The sequence below is a fragment of the Oreochromis aureus genome, linkage group 18, assembly GCF_013358895.1.
Source record: "Oreochromis aureus strain Israel breed Guangdong linkage group 18, ZZ_aureus, whole genome shotgun sequence".
NCBI lineage: Eukaryota > Metazoa > Chordata > Actinopteri > Cichliformes > Cichlidae > Oreochromis > Oreochromis aureus.
Genome location: NC_052959.1, coordinates 3417711 through 3436029, shown reverse-complemented (window position 1 = coordinate 3436029; position 18319 = coordinate 3417711). Strand labels below are relative to the sequence as shown.

Here is an 18319-nt window from a genome sequence, read left to right as displayed (position 1 = left end):
TCAGCAAAGGTCGGGCATGTGAAAGGAAGGTGAGAAGCATTTCTGGAGTCACTGCTGCTGAGACAAAGTGTTGCAGCTGTTGTCAAGTGAGAGCTAAGGTCAGGGATCACTCACTACTGTTCTGCCCAGTTTGGTCTTCACCCTTTGTCTCACAGTGTCGTCATGGCATTGTTCCCTCTCCTTTGGCCTTGAGGACAAAGATAACCCTGTGAAATTCTTGTCTGGATTTTTTCTCTCTGATTGTGAAGGGCGGCAGTATAGCAGAAGTGCATTCTTTGATGTCACGATGGACGGGGGGTAACAGGTGCACAGCACTGAAAATACTCCATATGTTGAAACGTATCTGTTTGATGGTGTTTCCTAAAGGTTTGCAGTGGGAAGGTTTAGCTAATTATGGTTTTCTGCCAAGTATTTTCTGTGCCCACGGTCATTGAACATTAAAATTAGATGAACACTGCTGTGGGGAGAAGCAGAGAATAGATTTTATTTTGATCTCCTTTATGTGACGCAGACAGATCTCCATTATCAGCCCTTAATAACTGAGGGAATTAGAAATTTGGTTTCCTATGGTAAAATGAGAATGACCTTCACTGTGGTACAGAGCAGTGTTCCAGTGGATCAGAGATTGCTTTCACATTGTTGGACTCATTCTCATTCTCAGCTGTTTAAGCCCCTGTGGAAATCTTCATCTGCTCTTTGGTCCCTTCCTGGCTTCCATCCCTCATCTAGCTGCCTAACCCCTCTAAGGTAAGGTCACTTGTTCTTTCATGGAAAAAATAAATGGTGTCACTTTATGCTGGGGGCGTCTGTCTAATAATCCTAAAGTATTTCTAAACATCAAAGGCCTAGCTGTTAAGTAGTTGACACACACAAGCCTGTAGCACAGAGGTGACGGTATTAAAAGGCTGTCAAGCCCCAAAGAGTCAAAGGAAAGACAAACAAAGCCACGGCTTAGATGGTTGTGTGTGTCTCAAAGTCTGGATTGGAAAGAATAACATGAAGCAATTTGCTTATTTTCTTTTAATCTCTCCGTTAATAGTGAAGACCTTTGAAAGACAGGGCTGTGTTAGATCAGGGTCAGCTTTCACCTAAACCACTCTGACAGCACAAGACGATGTGCTTCAGCCTCTCCTGTGTCCTGCTGCAGATGCATAAAGAACGGTAAGCCTGTCAAAGATTCAAATAGGAATCATTCCTCTAAAATGTGCTCTTATTTTCTTAGACATACTCTATTTTCTTTTTTATGTGTGTTTATATGGTTTATTTCCATCTATATTTGGATTTAATGTGATATATTTTCTCTGAAAGTAGCACAGTGAAACTTGATGATGTCTTTTAAACAATAATTCTTATTAGTTGTTTTGTTTTACAGCATTAAAATATCCGTATATCACAGCGAGAGATTGTAAGCAAACCTGAGATGTGTCCAACAGTTGTTTAGTACATTAGACACGAGGCTTCATTTAAGCAATATTGTTTAATTACAGCCTGGTTTAAATCGTCAGGACATTATGTTACAACAATTATACTCAACTAATTACACTGTTTTTATATTTGACTGGATTATAATGTGCTACAAAAAACACACACAGAGATATAAATTTAAAAATGCAATTTTTATTCTGTTATAAATATAGTAAATAATTTACTCTTGAATGTGTTTGTTTCATTGTTCTGCACGTAGAGATTCTAACACTGTCCTCCTCTGGTTTTAGGGGAGATTTTAATCATACTGATTCATTCATTTTGTGCTATTCAGTCACATTATTCATTAATGGAGAGCATTTTCTTTCTCTCTCCTTTTACTTAGTGAAAGTAACTATTTCTAGCACTGCCTCCACACCTACCAATGGTCCTTGTGAATATAGTAGCATAAGACAGCAAGTGGTAATGTGCTGATGGCAAAAACTCACCATGTTACAGTTATTTCATTGAACAAAAAGGCAAGTGTCACATTATGAAGTCTCTTTACTACAAAAGCTTTGCAGCTAATTTTAAGACATCATTATCAGTGGTATGGGACAAGACTGAGTAAGGAAACATACAAGCACTTTTACTTTGAAAATTACGCTTTATTGGGAAAAGAATTTTTAGGCTTCATTCTGTTTAGCAACCATAAAATTAGCATTATTCTTCCCTCAGATTTATTATAAAAAACAACTTCTGACACAGCATTTTTAGACCATTGCAAGCTGAGTACAGACTCTCCTTATAGCCTTTGTATTTTTTTCCAAAACATATTTTTGTCTACTTTGATTACTGCAGTAACCGTCAGCTTGATAAATCTCAAAAACTTGCTGGATTGAGTTTTAAAGGCTTCACACAGAATGAAATCTGCATTTGCAGAAATCTATTTCTGTGGCATACACTGTATGAAATTATTCTAAATAGGATGGAAAATATTTTCAGAATATCCACTAACAGCTAATAAAACTTTGCAGATTTGTGGCTGCAAACGTGAATGAATATCAGAAAACAGTTGCACAGAATTCAACACAAGGTGGCAGAAGTTACACATCACACCCCGAACATGATCCTGTGCAGAAAATATAGTGATTAGTAAACTGATTAGCTTCACATATTGTTAATGTGGTAACACCTTACACTTATCAGTTTGTCTTTAAATTCTTTTGGTACTTAATAGAATTTTTATACCTTCAAAAACATTGGTATTTTGTCAGTGATGGAGAAGTGAAATGTAAGTTTTATATGTTATTATTTATTGAGTTTATGTGGCGCTACTTAAAAATGAATGAGCACACATTAATTTGAATGCACTTTGCTTTATTCTACAGTTACTTTGGAGACAAAGGAGAACCAATAGAGAAGATCCCATAGGTCTTAGGTGGCCGTCTGTGAGTTTCACTCCTCATCTAGCCCTTTCTGTGATGAAGAATGATAAGAAAGCAAACAATGAGAGTCAGATTAGTGACTGAGGACCACCAACACTCAACATGTGTCACACAATCAGTACACCAGTAGTTGCTGTCTTAAGACTAATATTTCCATCGATCCATCCATTCGCTTCCGCTTATCCTGTATGAGGGTCACGGGGGGGCTGGAGCCTACCCCAGCTGTCTTAGGGCAAGAGGCAGGGTACACCCTGGACAGGTTGCCAGTCTGCTGCAGGGCTAACACATAGGCACAGATGGCCATTCACACTCACATTCACTCCTGCATTCACACCTATGGGCAATTTAGAGCTTCCAATTAACCTATCCGCACTAACTGCATGTCTTTGGACTGTGGGAGGAAGCCGGAGTACCGGGAGAGAACCCACGCAAACACGGGAAGAACATGCAAACTCCACACAGAAAGAACCCGGCCTGATGGTGGAATTAAACTCAGGACCTTCTTGCTGTGAGGCAACAGTGCAAACCACTGTTATATTAAAATACATATTAGCTCAATAGAAAATAATTTTATTCACTGAGAAGCATAGGCTTGCATAGTTCATTCTATACTAATATTTATAACCTGCCTAGCTAAAAAGTTACAGCTAAGCCAAAAATGTGTTTTTATCTCTACTTTTATCAAAGATAACATTTTACTCAAAAGACATTTATTTTATTTTCATATTTAAATTCTAAATACCACCAATGTATTACCTCAAGGATCTTACATTCAACAAATTCACAGAAAATACTGCAAGTAGCAACAAGAGTGGGAGCTGGGCTTAAAATTCAGTTATGGCACTGATGAACATAAAGTATTGCTTTGTCTACCGCTGTGCTTGAGTTAGGGATATTTGGGGCACTCTTTGGGAAATTTGTAAAAGCCTCCACCCGTCAAATACATCTTAACCTTCCTCCTGTTATTCTTTGTTATATAATATTGTCCTCCATTCATCATATCAGTGTTTACCTCAAGAAGAATATATTGTTTTGACATTTAAACTGATATTTTCTTCAACTATTCTAACCTACAAGACTAATATTTTGATTTTAGACTATTATTGATTTTTTTTCAAGAACTTATAATGACCATTTTCATTTCATTTTCATTTTCATATAACTAGACATTTAGACGTTTTTGTTTGCTTTGTTGTTGTTGTTTTTAATTTGTTTGTTTTTAAGAAGGTAAAAATATGGAAAAGTAAAGCAACACAGACAATATTTTAGCAAGCTTCCCTCACTGCATAAGAGGACAAATTAGTATCTGTCCAAAAGCTGGAAATACATAGACACACAAATTAATCAAGAGGTCTTTAAAAAGAACTATACATATATTTAGTGGATGGCAGGAGATAGCTTAAAGCTGTCTACGAACTGACTGCAACCACATTAAATGAATGAGGTTATTGTGGAAACAAATGATTTATCCTTAGTTTGTTACATCCAGCCTCCGCCCTTCTTATGACTCGTGTACTGTTATACTTTTTATTTTTTAGCTTCATAACAAAACAAATATGTAAAACTACATTTTTTTAGTGAAAACTGTCCCCTGAATGAGACGAATGAAGAAGGCTTCTGTGTGAGAAAATAAAATAATAATAATACTACTAACAAAATAAACCGCACCACTAACCAACCACTAATGTAAATGCCACTAAAACAAACCATACAGCTCAAAATAAATTGATTTTTAAAGCATCGGTGTGAATGTGTTTATTGTGTCTTTTTTTTTAATGAGCCATTTTAACAATTGCAGAATAAAAACAATTTGAAATTGATCGTGCTGAAAGGATAAAGACGCGGTGAGTTATCATGAACATCATAACAGGGGTTGAAAACTAGAGAAGCCGCTTACCTTGGAGCCCACGTCACGACTCTTGGCACGCAGCTTGTTGACCTGAGACTCAGCGATGTCAGCTCTCTCTTCTGCCTCGTCCAGCTCGTGCTGCAGTTTACGGAACTTGCTCAGGTGAGTATTGGCCTGCTCTTCCTACAGGATTCAAAAACAACACAGTCCACAATATTAAGAGGCATGGGGGAGTCGACATTTCTTGAAGCCACATGATCGTAAAATAAAGGTGTCGGCACAGATGTAGACACACCTTGTGTTACAGCAAAAAATGTGATATGGCATGTATCGAACAGATATGTTTAAAACTGGGGAAACTTAAAGTATATGTATGGCAAGGAATATTTAGGTTAAAAGAAAGAGGAAATCAAAGCGCACAACTAAATTAGAGACAACTTTGTTAGGAATAAACTCACAGCCTCCTCTGCAGCTCTCTTGTAGGCTTTGACTTTGAGCTGGAGTTTGTCAACCAGATCCTGCAGACGCAGAATATTCTTGCGGTCCTCCTCAGTCTGTATAAGCCGTAGAGATAGATGAGAGAAAATAATGAACCTTTGTAATATTTCCGAAAATTTGGGGGGAATTACTTTGTTAATCTGTGTATAGAGGGGCAGGATAAGAGGACTCCTATGACTGGTATATGCTGAAAAGGTACATTTGCCTAAGATAAAGCAGCACGTCTAATATTTTATGTCAAGTAACAGGAACACAGACCCCGTTACTCATATCACACAACTATACATTAAATGTGTTATTAACTTCCTGTTGCTGAAACTGAAACACAGTAAAGGTAAAAATGTGAAGATATTAAATTCTTTAATAAGAGTCACACCCTGGACTTGCTGCTGACATTAAGGAAACTTGAATCAATGTACAAAATCAACTATAGCAGTTTTTCATTTGTGTAGATTTCACAATAATAATAATTGATTTGAGAAATTATTGACTGAGTCAACTATCTTAAAGTATATGATTATATATGAATATTAATTATTTATGTAATCAAAATGTCTAAAAGAAAGACCTGGTATGTGAGCTCCTTAATGCGTCGCTCGTATTTACGGATTCCCTTCACTGCCTCGCTGCTTTTCTTCTGCTCCGACTCCACCTCATTCTCAAGCTCCCTCACCTGAAAAGATGCAAAAATCATTTTCTACAAATACTCTGGCCCACCACAAAGTTCAAAGTTGCATACATTAAGTATAAACATTTGTTACAATTTTAATAAAAACACATCAACTAAAAGACAGTAAACTAAATTAAGTTACAAAAAAAATAACTGTGATTTTTCGCATTTGTGTACTTGTGATTCTTACCCTGGCCTCAAGCTTCTGCACCTGCTTCTTGCCTCCCTTCATGGCGATCTGCTCAGCTTCATCCAGGCGGTGCTGCAGGTCTTTGATGGTTTGCTCCATGTTCTTCTTCATCCGCTCCAGATGAGCGCTGGTGTCCTGCTCTTTCTTCAGCTCCTCTGCCATCATGGCAGCATCAGTGATGGCCTTCTTGGCCTTTTCCTCTGCATTCCTGCACTCCTGCACTGACTCCTCCACTTCAGTTTGAAGCTGGGATGCATCAGCCTCCAGCTTCTTCTTCTGGTTTATCAGGCTGGTATTCTGTATATTATTAAGGTATGCAATGCAAGAATATGAGAAAAAGTGTCCATCTGCACTTTAGAGAAAGCATTCATACATCTGGATGGTTGCAGTAAACAGAACTCACCTGTGAGTGCAGTAGCTGCACTCTCTCACTGACATCCAGCAGCTCTTGCTCTGCAAGTCTGCGGCTTCTCTCCGTTTGCTCCAGAGCTGCCCTGAGTTCCTCCAGCTCAGCCTGAAGAAGGTTGTTACGTCGCTCAACAATGGCAATATTCTCTTTAAGGTCATCATTGGCCCGAACAGAGTCATCCAGCTGAATTTGGCAATCCTTGATGAGATAACATTATTCACATTAAAATTTATACCCAGTTTAAATGTAAAACATCTGAAAATTCTTTCACCTTTTTTTAGTTTACCTTCAGATGTGCATGGACAGCCTTAAGCTGTTTCTGGGCCTCGGCTGCCTGCCTGTTAGCCTGGCTTAGCTGGATCTCCATCTCGTTCAGGTCTCCTTCCATTTTCTTTTTCAGCCGCAGAGCCTCATTCCTGCTGCGACACTCAGCTTCAAGAGAGCTCTGCAGGGTGTCGATGGTCCTCTGCAGGTTTCTCTTGCACTGCTCCATCTCTTCATCCTTCTCGGCCAGTTTGCGTTCAATATCAGCTTTAATTTGATTGAACTCAAGCTGGGCTCTTAGAATCTTACCCTCTTCATGCTCAAGAGAGGCCTAGTGGGCAAGAGGTTACAGAATTACACATAATGGCAGGTAGTTTTACTTAGAAACTTGTCTTATTAATTATTCAGAGCATGTACCTCAGCTTCCTCGAGAGCAGACTGAATCTCACTCTTCTCCTGTTCCAGTTGTTTCCGTAACTTCTCCAGTTCATGGATACTTTTGCCACTCTCACCAAGTTGCTCAGTGATGTCAGAAATCTCCTCTATGGGATGTCAAACACTGCGATTAGGATGACTTTAAAGTTTAATGCTGTGTCTACAGATCCTGAGCACAAACACCACCAGCAGATCCTACCCTGTAAATTCTTATTTTCTCTCTTCATGGTCTCCAGATGATCCAGAGCTTCCTCATATGAGTTCTTCAGTTTGAAAAGCTCAGTGCTCAGAGCCCTTGCTTCCTTTTGGGAGCTCTCCAGCTCGCACTGAGACTCCTCATACTTCTGCTTCCACTCAGAAAGAACCTGCAGTGTAACAAAGGCCAACAATAAGTCTGTGTTTGCCAGATTGATGAAACCACTTATTCCAATATTAAAAACAGTGCTCATGCAAAGACAGCATTTATAACATTCACATTCACTCTTAACAAACGTGCTCAGCAGGGGGCAGGCTGTTATGGAAACTACCACACTGTGCACTATGTGTGTTTATATTCTGCTAGCTATGACTTAAATAGCCCCTGTGGGTGCTGAGATTTTTTCTAGTGTAAGGCTTTAGAAGCCACCTTTCCTGTTGATACTTTTGTCACAAACACTTCAGTGTATTTCACCTTGTCAAAGTTTCTTTGTTTCTTGTCCAGAGCAGCAGCAGCAGCATTAGACCTCTCTACATCCACCATGAGATCTTCAATCTCATTCTGCAGCCTGTGTTTGGTCTTCTCCAGAGAGGAACATTTAGCATTCACTGCTTCAACAGCCTCCTCAGCCTCCTGCAGACGCTGAGCCAGCTTTTTCCTTAAGAAATCATCATTCAGAGCTGTTTAATTAAAACGCAGCTGTGTGGTGGATAACTAAACTGTGAATTCAACTGCTACAAGTGGCTGCTTGGTCATCCAACAGACAAACTTTTTGTTCGTCTTACATTTTAGTAGGAACATAATACAAACAAAAAGCTGATCTGATAGACGAAGGGTAAAGTGTCTTTAGAATAATAAATCATCTATTTAAATTTCAGACTCTTACTTGGCCTCTTCTAGTTCTTCGGTCCTCTGGATGGCATCAGTTTCATACTTGGCTCTCCACTGAGCCACCTCAGTGTTGGCCTTGGACATGCCACGCTGTAGTTCAGCTTTAGCCTCCTGCTCCTCCTCATACTGCTCCCTGAGCAGGTCACAGTCATGGCGAGCAGACTGCACTGCATGGGCCAGAGCACTCTTTGCCTGTTAAAAGAAAGTTATATGAAGAGGTGCTACTTTTTAGGAAATAACTGCCTGGTGCTGTCAGCCGGCACTGAAACTTTATTTCACCTTGGTCTCCTCTTCCAGCTGTCTCTTTAGATCCTCAATCTGCTGAGTGTAGGACATTTTCCCTCTTGTGAGTTGAGACACCAAGGAATCTTTATCCTCCAGCTGCCTCGAGAGCTCACCTAATGTTATGGTAAATGTAAATTGTTATTGTCCAAACCCAATGAACATAAAAATGCTTGTCTGGTTTCAGAATAACAATTGAGTTTTCCAGGTTTAAACACTTTTATACAAAATTGAAGTGGATAGTGTTTTCTATCATACAAAGCAACTACATGTAGGTTGTAGTAAAGGAAAAATATACCATTTTCCGTTTGAAGTTTTGCTTTCTGCATGTTGAAGTCACTGATGCAGCGCTGAGCCTCTTCAAACTTTGTCTTGTACTCATTCATTTGATCTTCCAGAGTCCTGCATGCTTTCTCTAGATTAGTCTGAAATTCAGTCACATTAAAGTAAAAATGTTCAATATGCATGTATTATATCTATGTCAACATGGCTATGTTAACATTAGAGAAAAAAATTACCAAATAATATAAATTTAGCACACCTTTGTCTTCACAATATGTTCCATATTGGAGACCACATCATCCAGCTCCAGTCTGAGCTCACTCTTCTCCTTCTCCAGTTTCTGCTTGACTCTCTGCAGGTTGTCAATCTGCTCTCCCAGCTCAGCAACACTGTCAGCTTGTTTCTTCCTGAGTGTGGCAGTAGTGGCTTCATGATGCAGAGTGGCCTCTTCGAGGTCTCTGCGCAGTTTCTGGAACTCAGCCTCCCTCTTCTTATTCATTTCAATCTGGGCAGCTGTCGCTCCTCCAGCCTCCTCCAACCTCTCACTGATCTCCTCCAGCTCTCTGGCCAGGTCAGCTCTCTGCTTCTCCACCTTGGCTCGAGCAGCTCTCTCTGCTTCAAGCTCTTCCTCCAGCTCCTCAATACGGGCCTAGACCAAAATCACTGTTAAAGACTTTGCTCACGTACAAGTGTTAAACCAGTTTTGATAGCATCACATATTAGTAAGTCGTTACCTGAAGCTCTTTCAGTTTCTTTTGAAGCTGAATGGCAATGGCCTGCTCATCCTCAATTTTATTATTAAGCTGGCTGAGCTCAAAGTCCTTCCTGTGGGGAAGAAGGAAGGGCTAGATCACTTATAGCACTACTTATATATCTTTACTTAATCTTTGAAGTGGATATTAGGATGTGAATGTGCTTACTTTTTCAAATGCTCCTCAAGTTGTTGCTTGTCATTCTCAAGGTCCATGAGACTCTCTTGGGTCAGTTTCAGGTCTCCTTCCAGCTTTCGCTTTGCTCTTTCAAGATCCATCCTAATCTTCTTTTCTTGTTCCAGAGAACCCTCAAGCTGAATGTTATTAGAAACAAGCAAAGTAATTTCTCCATAATACAAAGAAAATTGGTTCACCAATCAAAAAGTTAAACTAATGTGGATAAGTTCATTATAATTCTTACATCATCCACTTGCTGCTCCAGCTTAGCCTTGGCCTTGGTCAGAGAGTTGACTTTGTCTTCCTCACTCTGCAGGTCATCCAGAGTTTGCTGATGAGCTTCCTGTAAAGCTTTCTTTTCCTTGGTCAGCTTCGCAATGATCTCATCTAAAGCAGCCATCTCTTCAACAAGGTTCTTGACCTGTTGTAAGTAAATGATGGTATTACAAATTCTGTGCACAGGTTTGACACATGACTGTTTTTCGTACCCTCGTTGTCAGAAACAGAAATATCAAATTAGTCGTACCTTGTTCTCAGTGGCATGCTTCTCTTTCTCCACTTTAGCTAGAGTTAACTCTAAGTCATCAATGTCTTTCTTCAGCTCGGAGCACTCGTCCTCCAGCTTCCTCTTCTTAGCAGTCAGTTCTGCATTCATCTCCTCCTCATCCTCCAGCCTCTCAGAGAGCTCTTTGGCTTTTGCTTCCATCTGAATTTTGTGTTTGATCAGCCCCTCACATCTTTCCTCGGCATCTGCAAGATTATCTTGCTCCTAATATTTGATGATATTCATTAGCATATAACATGCAATACATGGTTGGGTGTATAAGGAATACTGTGACTAGACTTACAGCCTGAACTTGGAGCTGCAGGTCATTCTTCTCTTGGAGAAGAGTCACCATTTTCTCTTCTAGTTCCTTTCTTCGAGCTTCAGATTTTGCATAAGCTTCTTTGAGTTTTAGGAATTCTTCCTTCATGTTGGCCATCTCTTTTTCTGCCTCAGCAGATCTCAGTAGAGGTTTGATCTTGAAGAAAAGCTTCATCCAGGGCCAATTCTTAACCCCCATGAAGGCACGGATGTTCCACTGGATCACAAGAAGTGCATCCCTGTCAAAGATCAGCCATTAGTACTACCAAACTCATTATGACCAATAACTGTTGTTTTGCTACTTTCAGCTTATTTATATTTAACTCTGTCTGACCTCCTTTCAACAATCTTCTGGAATTCCACTCTTGCGAGCAGACCTCTTGATCGAGCCTGAATTCCCGTGATTATGAGGGATAAACGGTCATCTCTCATCTCTTCAAGTTGGCCAAGAAGACCAGCTTTAAAGAACACCTTTAAGAAGCATGAATGACATTAGTGTAGTAATGTTGAAGAGTTGAATTACTCTGTTACTTTTTACGTGATATTTCAAACTATCTAGTAGATAAATCTAATAGACAGACAGACAGACAGACAGATAGATAGATAGATAGATAGATAGATAGATAGATAGATAGATAGATAGATAGATAGATAGATAGATAGATAGATAGATAGATAGATAGATAGATAGATAGATAGATAGATAGATAGATAGATAGATAGATAGATAGATAGATAGATAGATGTGTTTCTGACTTTTTTGATACCTTAGTGTGACCAAACTTATACTGGTTATGATCAATATCCAAAGACCCAAGAAGTTTCTCTGCTCCTTTCCTGCTGTCGATGAACTGGCCCTCAGGGATAGCAGCAGGATTCAGGATGCGATATCTGTAAAATAACAGGTATAAGTGTCTAGGAGCTTAGTATTACAATTTTTGAAGGAATCGTATACTACGTGATCCTTTTCTTCTTTAATTAAACATCAGTTAACTCAAAAGCTCTATGAGATTTAAATCTCTCTTTGAAAAGACACATGACCAAGAAGTGGAATGTAATACCTCTGCTTGAAATCTCCATAGAGGATCCTGTTGGGGAAACCCTTTCTGCAGATCCTGATGCCTTCCAGCACACCGTTACAGCGCAGCTGGTGCATCACCAGAGGGTTCTCCATGGCCCCTGGAGTCTTGGTCTCATTGGGGATGATGCAGCGTACAAAGTGAGGGTGAGTTGACCTCAAGTTGGTCATCAGCTTGTTCAGGTTCTCCTGATAGCACATCATAGAGAAAAGAATTGCCATTGTCCTTCAAAATACATTACAATTCCAAAGGTCCTAAATTCAGGAATAATGTTTCTATTAACCAGTTTATAATATGTAAAATTATACTGATATTACCCTGTGCAAAGCTGATACAGTTTGGAAGGAAGAACCTTTCTTCTTGCTTCCACCTTTGCCCTTCCCACCAGATTCCTGAGCTAAAACAACAAATACAATTACAGCTGTAAATTTTAAATTGTGGTAAGATACAGTTGTTGTTTGTGGGAAAGTGGGCAGGGGAGGGTTGGGCCAGTAGCTTATTACATGCATCTTAGTTTATAATCACTTGTAAACTAAGATGCTAGTAATTTTTTAAAACAAACCTGAGTCAGCTCCTGCATAATTTGCAAAGAGAGTTGCAAGCAGTTTGACGGTAGACTTTTGGTACAATGCCACAACAGTCTCATTCAAAGGATCCTTGTTCTTCACCAACCAGTTGTTGATATTATAATCAACAGTTCCAGCGTAGTGAATCAGGGCAAAGTGAGCCTCTGGTTTTCCTTTGACAACTCTGGGCTTCTGGAAGTTGCTGGATTTTCCCAGGTGGTTGTCGTAGAGCTTAGCTTTAAAGGTGGCATCACTGGCTTTGGGGAACATGCACTCCTCTTCAAGGATGGACATGATACCCATGGGCTAAAGGGACAGAAAGTATAAGTGTTTGTTAAAGACTATATTTGTATTAGTTTTAGCTGAACATGTAATTGTACAGTGTTTCACCTTTTCAATCAGGTCGATACAGGCCTGCAGATCCATGCCAAAGTCAATGAAAGTCCATTCAATGCCCTCTTTCTTGTACTCTTCCTGCTCCAGTACAAACATATGGTGGTTGAAAAACTGTTGCAGTTTTTCGTTGGTGAAATTGATGCACATCTGCTCAAAGGTGTTGAACTGTAAATAAAGTGACAACAGTATACTCGTTTTTAATACTCGTGTTTGTCCTGTTTGTGTTATTTCTTTTTTTTTATGTTGTTGACTTGAGGATTCTTACATCAAAGATCTCAAATCCAGCAATGTCAAGCACACCAATGAAGTACTGGCGAGGCTGTTTGGTGTCCAGGGACTGGTTAATCCTCACCACCATCCACAGAAACATCCTCTCATACACTGCTTTAGCCAGCGCACCAATAGCATAGTAAACCTAAGGCAGAAATCCACCTGTACCTTTAGAATTTACAGATAAACCCATAATGTAAACCTTATTCAGCTGTTGGTCATCTTATTACCTGCTGTACATTCTGTCCTTTGGTGACCCACTCGTTTCCTACTTTGACTCTTGGGTGACAGAGACCTTTGATGAGGTCAGCAGAGTTCAGGCCCATCAGATAAGCGGATTTGTCCGCATCTGAAAAAAAAAAAAGCAAATTTAATTCTTTCAATGTAAGCATCAGATACTGACACGTTTAACTTTCAGGCTTTGAAAGAGCTCCTCTCACCTTCTGTGCCATCTGCCTCTGCCTGCTCTTCACGCTGCTTGTTCTTGAATTTCATGTTCCCATAGTGCATGATGGCACCAGTCAGCTTGTAAATGCTATTCTTTTCTTCTTGAGTAAAGCCCAGCACATCAAAGGCATCCTAAATTAGAAAAGGGGTGTTTTCTTACTTATTTTTACATAGTATCAGAGTGTACAGTGCAGAGTTACAGGGAAGATCCAGGGATAACATGGTATTTGCTCTCTGAGCCTTCAAAATCCTGCATTAAACTAGGACTTTCATCTGAGATCAGATATTTAATCCTGTCTATTCAAGTCGTATTCGCTCACATTTCATGATTCAATGATACTCAGTTATAAATACTCCTACAAGAATTATAAAGTTAAAGCTGACGTCTGGAGTGAAATTTTTTTGTGTGTGTTATTTGAATTTACAGCCTGTCATGTAGAATACCCAAAGTATTAATTGGACTAATATGACTTAATAGCGGCACAGTTGCATATTATTTTTGCATTTCTACTCACATCAGTGGCCATCAGCTCTTCAGCATCATTGATTGAGGCTACTGTTGTCTCTCCTTGAGAGATGAAGGCATAATCATAAGGGTTGTTGGTGATGAGCAGCATCTCTGAAAAGGAGAACCAAAGTTGGATTTTTCATATTAGCTCTACAGGAGTCTTTTTGCTGGTTCTCACAACTCAAGTTTTTATTTACCGAGAAGCTCGGGCTTCCTTTGAGACAAGATCTGATAGAAGATGTGATAATCTCTTTCAGCCTTGAGCTGAAAGGTAACACGGGACTTTTCCAGCAGATCTGTAAAGATGTTTCCATTATGTAGGTAGCTGATCATTGCAAACATAGAAATAAATTGGATGAAAGCACAGAAAAGGGACTTACATGTCTCTATATCAGCAGAGGCCAACTTCCCACTGGCTGCAAAGTGAATTCGGATGAATTTACCCTGCAATGTATGAAGAAAATAAAACATTAAGAGCCTTGGGCAGTGTCAGAATATTACTGTATACCTGGAGTATTTAGGAACCACATTATACTTTCAGAAGTATGACAACTTCACCAAGCTGTGAAACATGGTAACTGCAGGTAGTGACAGAAGTGTAACTACTAAAATTATGTAGGTGAACCACCCCACATAGATTTCCATCTAGAAAATCGGGGCTAAGGGTAACACTCCAAGCATGAGTTTCATTCTGCCTGATTACTGACTAGTCTAAAACTAAGACAAATAGATACAGTACAAACCTAAGCATTAAAAAAAAAATCAAATGAGTTACTGTTATCAACAAAACCTTACAAATCTGGAGGAGTTGTCATTCCTGATGGTTTTGGCATTCCCAAAGGCTTCTAATGCCGGGTTAGCCTGGATTATTTGATCCTCCAGAGTACCCTAAGAAAAAAAAAGCAAAACATTTATTCAAAACACTTACACTGCAGGAAAAGCTCTACATCCTGTAAATTGAACATTCAAACCTTTTTCTCAGAGCCTGTTTCCTTTTTTCCACTTCCAGCTGCAATGCTGGCAAAGTACTGGATGACTCTCTTGGTGTTGACAGTTTTCCCAGCACCAGATTCTCCACTGAAAACACAAATAGAATGATCAAACAAACAGCACACACTCTTCTTCTTTCTGTTCCCTGCATGTCAGCTCCAGTATATCCACCATCCCTCCTCTGCACATGTTCAAACCATCTTAGTCTCGCCTCTTTAACTTTGTCTTCAAGCTGCTTAGCTTGAGCTGTCCTTCTGATGTGCTCATTTCTAATCTCGGCCATCCTGGTCATTCCCAAAGAAAATCTTTGTATTGTCAACTCTGCCACCTAAAACTATTCTCCATACATCATAGCAGGTCTCACTACCGAATTGTAAACCTTCCTTTTCATTCTTGCTACAATCCTTCTGTCACAAATCGCCCCTGGTTCTCGTCTCCACCCACCCTGCCTGCACTCTGTTGTTCGCCTCTCCTGTACACAAAAACATTGCTTTGGATGGTTGACCCCAGGTATTTAAATTCATCTGCCTTCGCTATCTCTTCTCCTTGCATGTTCACCTTTCTGCCTGTCTCGCTCTCATTCACCCACACCTCTCCAGACTTTCTTCCAACAGCTCTCACTTTCACTACTGATGACAGTGTTGCCTGCAAACATTACAGTCCACAGAGAAATCCTGCCTGACTATCTGTCAGCCTGTCCCTCACCAAAGCAAGCCAGAATGGGCTCAGACCCTATTCCCGTTGCCTCGCCTTGAACTCAAGTAGATAATCCAATAATCTCTGTAATCAGCCACCCTCTCTCATTGTACTTGATTTGTCTATGGCAACAAGTAAAACAGTGACTGTTAGAGTTGTTGCTCGAGCTTCCTCCTAAAGTCCAAAAACATGAATGTTAGATTAACTGGTGATTCTATATTGGGCATATATTTGAGGTAGATAAAGTGTTTGAAGTGTAGAGAATAGAAAGCTATGTGAGCTTGTGGTTAAAAATGTTACTTGTAGTCTAAAGTGCTTTGAATGGTCAGTTAGGCTAGAAAAGCACTAAATGAGTTCATTAGAATATGCAGTACATATTAACTGTTTTAGAGATATTAGCGACATTTTAAAGCCTTCTTTTGTGGCCATTTGAATTTTTTTTTCTATTAAATTAATAAAATGATGCCAACATTAAATCTTTCCAATATATCATACTAAGATCTTCTGTTCAAGGACTGCATTTACATACTAAACTGACAAAGCACCACTTAAGCTAATATTCCTGTGGTTAAGTAGACCATAGACCATGTCAGCAAAAACTGAAAGGTTTCCAGATGCCACTTAGTAAAATTCTCACTGTATGATTTACTGTAATTACCAAGATCAAACAAACAGAGTCACAAATGAATGACTTACGTGATGAGAATTGACTGATTTTCTCTGTCTGTAAAAGAGCAGGACATATAAGTATTCTAGGACAACTCTTACTACAAAATCTTATTTTAATTTCAACATACTTCAACAATGGAAGGTAAATTACCAGTTAGCATGTACTGGTAGGCATTGTCAGAGATGGAGAAGATATGAGGAGGAGCTTCACTCCTCTTTTTTCCTCTGTAGGCAACGACCACCTCCTGGTTGTAGACTGGCAGCCACTTGTAGGGATTGACAGTCACACAGAACAAGCCAGAGTAGGTCTAGTAGGTGGTGAAAAGAGGAGAGCAAAGTGTTAAATATGTAGAATTTGTGGGAGGGCAGTTAGCGTGTTGTGCTGTCAGCTCACGTAGATCATCCATGCTGCGTAACGCTCTTTGAGGTTATACAGCACAGCTGGTTCATGGAGGAAGGTGAACATCGCCATGTCTTCAATTTTATCAAACTTTGGCGGATTCTGAGGGTGCACATCGCACTCCTTCACTGTGACGGTCTGCAAAAAAGGACACAGTAGGTATTAATATGGACTTATTTCCAATATATTGTAGGAAGGAGATCTATCAATCTAGGATGAATTATCCCAAGCAGTTTGAGAGGAAAAGAAGAAAAGCACAAAACGAAGAAAAGCATGTATAACCCAGTTAAGTCAGTGCAGTGAACAGAAGTACTCTGGAGGACTGTTGTACCTCTGACAGACATAATTATGGCTATCCACTTTAATGTGACAATACAAAAATTGGCTTGTTAAAAAGGTTGCAAAAGTACCCATTCATTACATAAATGCACTCATAGTTGGACTGGCTCTTGTCTAGTCTTATTGTTGACTCAAAGCTTTATCCGTTTCATATCTTAGAGTAGAGAGATCTTAGAGATCTTAGAGAAAAAATAAATATTTTACATATTTTGTGTGTGTGTGTGTGTGTGTGTGTGTGTGTGTGTGTGTGTGTGTGTGTGTGTGTGTGTGTGTGTGTGTGTGTGTGTGTGTTTTAGCCAAACACAGGCTGTAAAATAGTACATTTCTTATATAACACTTTTCTACTTGAGCATTCAAAGCCTCGTTCACCGATTAATACAAGCACTTTTTCTACACCCAAGAAAAATCTAACGTTCACACACATCCATACTCCTGTGAACACATCAGAGAGCAGCTTGGGGTTCAGTATGCATGCCCAAGGATATTTAGGCATGCATACTGGAGACTGGAGCAGCCACGGACTAAACGCCAATCTTCCAATTAGTAGATGACCTGCTCTACCTCCTGAGCTACAGCCACTGTCTCCTGATATTGCATCTCAAAATACAGAAGAAATTATGTAGAGCTGTACCTTTTACTACTTGGTCCTAAAAATGGTGCACATAATTACCTTGAGGTGTCAAAGTTTATCCTAAGTGGAAAAAGGTTGATTGAAATATATTTTTATTGTACTTTTGCTTCTGAGCGTGTTTGACAAAATAAACAAAATTTCATATTTATGTTCAGTTGAGCTCAGCTGTGTCATGGAGAAAAGGACTTTTCTTGTTGTATCTATACTACATTTGTTAAAGGAAAAATAAGTTCACACCATTTGAGTCTTAGTTAGGAAACCAGCTGTATGAAGAGCAGCTGTGCCAACAAATCACTCACCTTCCCTTTCTCAGTCTGAGCAGTGACTTTGTCCCCATCACGGCTGATGATCGAAGCCTTCACATATTCCTCACTGGGGTCAGGAACAAAACACTCCTTCTTCATGTCAAATGGGCGAGTCTGGGCCTCCAGACGCTCCCTGTCTGACTTCCTCAGGTAAGGGGCCGCTGCCCCAAATTCTTTCATGGCAGCATCACCCATTTTTCACCTTGTGTACAACAAAAAAGGACAAATTACTTATACTGCAGACAAAGATTTTTTTTCTAAATGTTTTATATAACATTATATTTCCATTTTTCTCCAGTGTCCATTTGGACACACGCTTACCTTTATCCTTACTGAGAAGACTTAGGTGTACTGGTCCTGAGGAAAGATATAATGGAAACTGGTGAGACTGGTCTGCAGCACAGATAAGCC

The 18319-nt window shown here is 39.6% G+C and overlaps 1 protein-coding gene and 1 long non-coding RNA gene across 2 annotated transcripts; one reads left to right on the top strand and one right to left on the bottom strand.

Annotated features, from left to right (window-relative positions):
• The first annotated feature begins 628 nt into the window (after nt 1-628).
• Nucleotides 629-2933, top strand: LOC120434496. Its single transcript, XR_005609122.1, has 3 exons — nt 629-747; nt 1040-1161; nt 2796-2933. It is a non-coding gene; the product is annotated as an uncharacterized LOC120434496 (long non-coding RNA).
• Nucleotides 2068-18319, bottom strand: LOC116313227 (myosin-7). The gene is made up of 38 exons (XM_031730845.2): nt 18230-18319; nt 17903-18110; nt 16628-16771; nt 16385-16541; nt 16261-16288; nt 14850-14955; nt 14674-14766; nt 14259-14322; nt 14076-14174; nt 13886-13989; nt 13364-13502; nt 13154-13272; nt 12919-13068; nt 12648-12818; nt 12254-12563; nt 12009-12088; nt 11674-11879; nt 11380-11503; nt 10947-11083; nt 10596-10851; nt 10274-10516; nt 9992-10168; nt 9739-9884; nt 9553-9643; nt 9078-9467; nt 8835-8961; nt 8534-8652; nt 8250-8446; nt 7838-8021; nt 7367-7532; nt 7150-7274; nt 6755-7063; nt 6463-6666; nt 6060-6356; nt 5768-5872; nt 5160-5255; nt 4750-4884; nt 2068-2883 (listed from the first exon to the last, which is right to left on the bottom strand). Exons 2-38 carry the CDS (start codon nt 18101-18103, stop codon nt 2863-2865), a joined length of 5820 nt encoding a protein of 1939 aa, XP_031586705.2. The 5' UTR covers nt 18104-18110; nt 18230-18319; the 3' UTR covers nt 2068-2862.